Raw genomic sequence first — 5,000 nt, 5'->3', positions numbered from 1 at the left:
ACACAAATAAATAGCAAAATGACACAAAAAAAGAACCAAAAAAAAACCGCTTGACTTACGTTGTAAATAAAGGATATAGCTGTTGACTGTGTAATATATGATCATGATAAGTTCTTCACAAGATAGTTCATGGTATGATATAACTTCGGCGTCGCTTTTAGTATTAAGCATAAAATTTTTCCGTGGGAGGGCCTGAAAGAAACATTCTGCTAGACTAGTAAAAGAAACGGGCATTTCATCCCATTGTAACGTTATGCTATCATAATACAATACCAAAATAGTTTCCAGCATTTTAAATCGTATCAACTCTGATTTGATAGATCTAATCAATTTGATACGATATTTTAACTGAGGAAGGCTATTGTATAAACTGACAAGATGTTTAGCAATATGTTCAGCCATTGAAATACTTTTGCAACTAATATATACAGAAATTTCTAGTAATTTTTGCAACTTATGAATTAGGATTTCTAACACATCAGAACTTCCTTCTTGTAAATTATCAAAAGAATACTTCAACATTGTAATTATGCACATAACAGAGGAATGAGCTTCTTCATTGGCAAGTATTTTATAAGTCTGGAATTTTTTTGTTTCAGTGGTTTTTGAGGAAATAATTTCATTCAGCTCAGACTCAAAAACACTCAGAGAAAGTTCAACAACAAAAAACAAGTTAATTAATGACATTGGTGTCTCCTTTGCTATCTCTAAAAACTCAGACCAGACGAACCTGATGTTTTCTGGGTAACGGTGACAAATAACATTAAGAAGTCGACAGGTTTCAGAAGAAGACAAATGAAGAAATTCATTCATTTTGTGAGATTTATCGGAGTTGATTGATATAAGTAATTTAAATAAGCTTTTGGAAATGGAAATATCAGGTTTGCAGTTATATAAAACATCGGTAATATAAGCTGTATAATTGGCAAATGCAGTCCCTTCTTCAACGTATGAACAAATAAGTGTCATAGACAACAAAGACTGAAGTTGTAAGCTTTTACCATATTTTATCACATCGGTTGACGGAGACTGAAATAAATAAGGAACAAACAAACATTTTTTGATTTTCCGTCTTGGAACATAAACATCTGCTACACAGTTTGTGTTGGGTTTCCTTTCTGGTACTGCACAAAAAGAATTTTTGGTGTCATCATTTGTATCCTCAATCAAAATAACATCATTTTCTTGATTATCAGAGTCATCATCAACTTCTATTACAAAGTCAGGATCAATTTTAGTCCCTGTACAAGATTTTGGTTGGTTAAATCCCGGCAGAAACAGATCCTCTGTATCTGAAAGCTCTGTTAAATCAGGTAGAGAACTCCACTCAGAACTGGAATCAGACAAAATAATACAATGATCACCACTAGACTTCATATTTATCCAACCAAATGCTTATTTTCTTAGTTTGAAAATGGTAAACTTGAACTGTTGCAGCAGCTGCTCTTTAATCGTGTCCAATCATACATCATTTCAAAGTTCCTGCAATAAAATTAGACAACATGGTAAATGGAAAAGGTAGAATTGGTATAAAAACAAAAGGTACAAACTTCATAAACAAATATAGAACTCGAATGTTATTGTAGATTTTGTATTTCATGCTTTTTACACTTTATTATAATCTACAATTATTGGTTTCAAATTCTGGCACAAGGCCAGCATGTTTGGAGGTGAGGGTAAGTTGATTACATCGACCTCAATACTTAACTGGTACTAATTTTATCAAACCCAAAAGATGAAAGGCATAGTCAGCCTCAACAGAATTTTAACTCACAATGTAAAGACAGACGAAATGCCTTTAACAGAGGAAGTTGTGTTTGTATGAGGAAGATGTACAAGATCCTTCAAGTAGGTATCACTATAATCATCTTCAAATTACACAAATCAATAGTGAGCATGGTATAGCAGTTACCAACTTCTTACAGGTTCTTGGGAAAAAAAACAACTTTTTCCTTTTGACAAATTTTTTAAATATTTATGTAAAGCCTATTTTGTTACATGTCACAAAGAGTCAATTCCAGAGTTTTCAGACTTAGTTAAATCTAAAAGTTTTGAGTTTTGGCACATTTGTAATTGGTATAGAACTAAATAAATCTTGGTGGTGTGCAAGAGAGACGACTGTGGTGCTATAGTCATGTGTTACATATGGATGAGGACAACTGTGCAAAAATGTGAGACACCCTAGCAGGAGAGGGAACCTGTGGAAGAGGGGAACTCAAGAAGACCTGGGATGAGGTGATGAAGCACAACCTTCGAATGTTGGGCCTCACAGAAGCGATGACAAGTGATTGAAACCTTTAGAGATATGCTGTGCTTGAGAAGACCTGGCAAGCCAAGTGAGACCATAACCTGTGGCCTATGCCAGTGCAGCATAACCAGCCCTCTAAGAGTACCCTTCAATCATTGGGCAATAAACCGTGCTTGTGAAGACCTGTTGAGTCAAGTGAAGTCCTTGTTGTAGCCGATGACAGTACCACCTGATTAGCACTCAAGCCAATGGTATGTAAAAAGCACCATTCAAGCATGGTTGATGCCAGTGCTGCCTGACTAGTTCCGTGACAGTGACACATAAAAAGCACCATTCGAGCATGATTGTTGCTACAGCTGGATGCCCTCCCTAATGCCAACCACTCTGAGGGTGTAATGCCACCGGCACAAGGGCCAGACAGGTGGTACTGGCATTGACCATGTTCGGATAGTGATTTTTACATGCCACCGGCATGGGTGCCAGTCAGGTGGCATTAGAGCATCTTATCTCTCATTTCTAGCAATGTAATTCTCCTTTTTGGTGAAACATTGCAAACTGCTGTTCATATTAATTTTATATATCATCATCATCATTTAACGTCTGCTTTCCATGGGTTGGACAATTTGACTGAGGACTGGCGAACCAGATGGCTGTGCCAGGCTCCAATCTGATCTGGCAGAGTTTCTACAGCTGGATTCCCTTCCTAACACCAACCACTCATAGTGTAGTGGGTGCTTTTAGATGCCACCGACACAAGGGCCAGTCTGGTGGTACTGGCAACGGCCATGCTCGAATGTTCTGTACATGTGCCACTGGCACAAGTGCCAACACACACATACCAATACATATATATATATATACATACATACATACACTGACACATATACATACCAAAATACTCACACATACATTTTTATATATATACATACAAATATTTCAGTATCCTACCTCTTTTATATATATAAGTCTTGGGCCAACAGGTTTTTAGGATCTGACAATTTGCCATAAAGTTAAACCCTTTATGGGCGGGAAATCTAAGGTAATCCTATAAACTGGCCTTCCCCATTTTTAATATATATGTGTGTGTGTATGTATATATACATATGTTCATGTGTGTACATATATATATATATATATATATATTGGTAGCGTTTTTCAGATGCCCAGATAACTGAAGAGATGGTGTTGTGGATTTCCACTTCGGCATCCGAAACTCAGAGTTTTATCTTGACTATTGAATAATTGTAACATATTATTTTATAGATATATATATAAATGATAAGGCACCAGGTGGGTCAAAAAGTAAGATTTGTACACAAGAATAAAGGACTGAATACATATATCAGTACCAAAGTACAGACAGAAAGATATTCAGGTTACATATACAATTAATTGTACCCATATGAGTATACCATAGCCCTGAGTCTAAGTACACATTGTACAAAATGTACAGTCCATAATATACTTAGAATTTACACAATGTGCTGATTCCAAGAGAGGTAAATAAGTAAATAAATAACAGAGGGATAATGTGTCAATTCCTTACAGTTGTTTCCAATGACTTTTTAATTGATTAATGGAGACATTACATCATCAGAAAAAAACATTTTCATGAACTACAACATTCAAAATCCAATGGCATCTGCACCTCTATGATTCTATAACTTTTGCTACTCAAAGAATGAATTTGTTGGTTCAGTTTGGTACTATTATGTGTGTGTCTGTATGTGTTTATATATATATATATATATATATATCTCATATAGGGTGGCAAGCTGAAAGGCACGTTAGCATGCCGGGCGAAATGCTTAGCAATATTTCGTCTGTCGCTACATTCTGAGTTCAAATTCCGCCGAGGTCAACTTTGCCTTTCATCCTTTCAGGGTCGATAAATAAAAGTACCCGTTTCGCACTGGAGTTGATGTAATCAACTTATCCCTTTGTCTGCCCTTGTTTTTCCCCTCTATGTTTAAGCACCTTGTAGGCAATAAAGAAATATATATATATATATATATATGTAGGTCCCGGGTTGATTCGGGGTTAACCACAGTAAATAAGGTACTCAATACATAGCAGAGTAAAATTAATTTATTATATAGAGGAGCTTCTACAGGACTAGAACTGTTTCATTCAAGAGAAATCTTCAGGAAGCTAGTTAACAAGAATTGTATTGGCATTTATACATTTAGGCAGGTTTAAAGGGGTGTTGGTGGGGGACTTTTGGGGTAGGCATAGCGCAAATATCATACTTGGGGGAGTGGTCAAGGAGTCAGTGTTAAATTAGATAGAAGAATAAATAAAAAAATAAAAAATATATATAAAAAAAAAGGGAATAGAGTTTTAGGTAAATAAGGAGATTCTCACTTATACCTATGCACATATGTATACATATATACCACACATACAAACATATATACATTACATTATACACACACACATATATACATATATATATATACACTTAACATACATATACATATCTACACATACTCATATATGTATACATACACACACTCACATGCATACACGTATACACACATGTATATATACACACACGACCACACATACATATACACACAGAAAAATATATATACACATACACACATACTCACATACACGCATACACACACATATCCACACACACACATGCACACACAGCACACTAGTCCTATATTACACATATATACACATACACACATAATATACAAACCATACATATACACATATATATATATATATATATACATACATA

At 35.2% G+C, this 5,000-nt stretch overlaps 1 protein-coding gene across 3 annotated transcripts in view; it reads right to left on the bottom strand.

The window, feature by feature from the left end:
* The window catches only part of LOC115232473, a 27,144-nt gene that overhangs the window by 14,707 nt on the left and 7,437 nt on the right, over positions 1-5,000 (bottom strand). For all 3 annotated transcript variants that reach the window (XM_029802354.2, XM_029802355.2, XM_029802356.2), the window contains exon 2: positions 60-1,482. In XM_029802354.2, coding sequence (XP_029658214.1) covers positions 60-1,377 — 1,318 coding nt within the window. In that variant the 5' untranslated portion in view covers positions 1,378-1,482. The remainder of the gene's footprint in view (positions 1-59; positions 1,483-5,000) is intronic.

Source organism: Octopus sinensis, linkage group LG2 (assembly GCF_006345805.1).
Source record: "Octopus sinensis linkage group LG2, ASM634580v1, whole genome shotgun sequence".
In the NCBI taxonomy this organism is placed as follows: Eukaryota; Metazoa; Mollusca; class Cephalopoda; order Octopoda; family Octopodidae; genus Octopus; species Octopus sinensis.
This window is presented reverse-complemented; position numbering and strand designations above follow the sequence as displayed.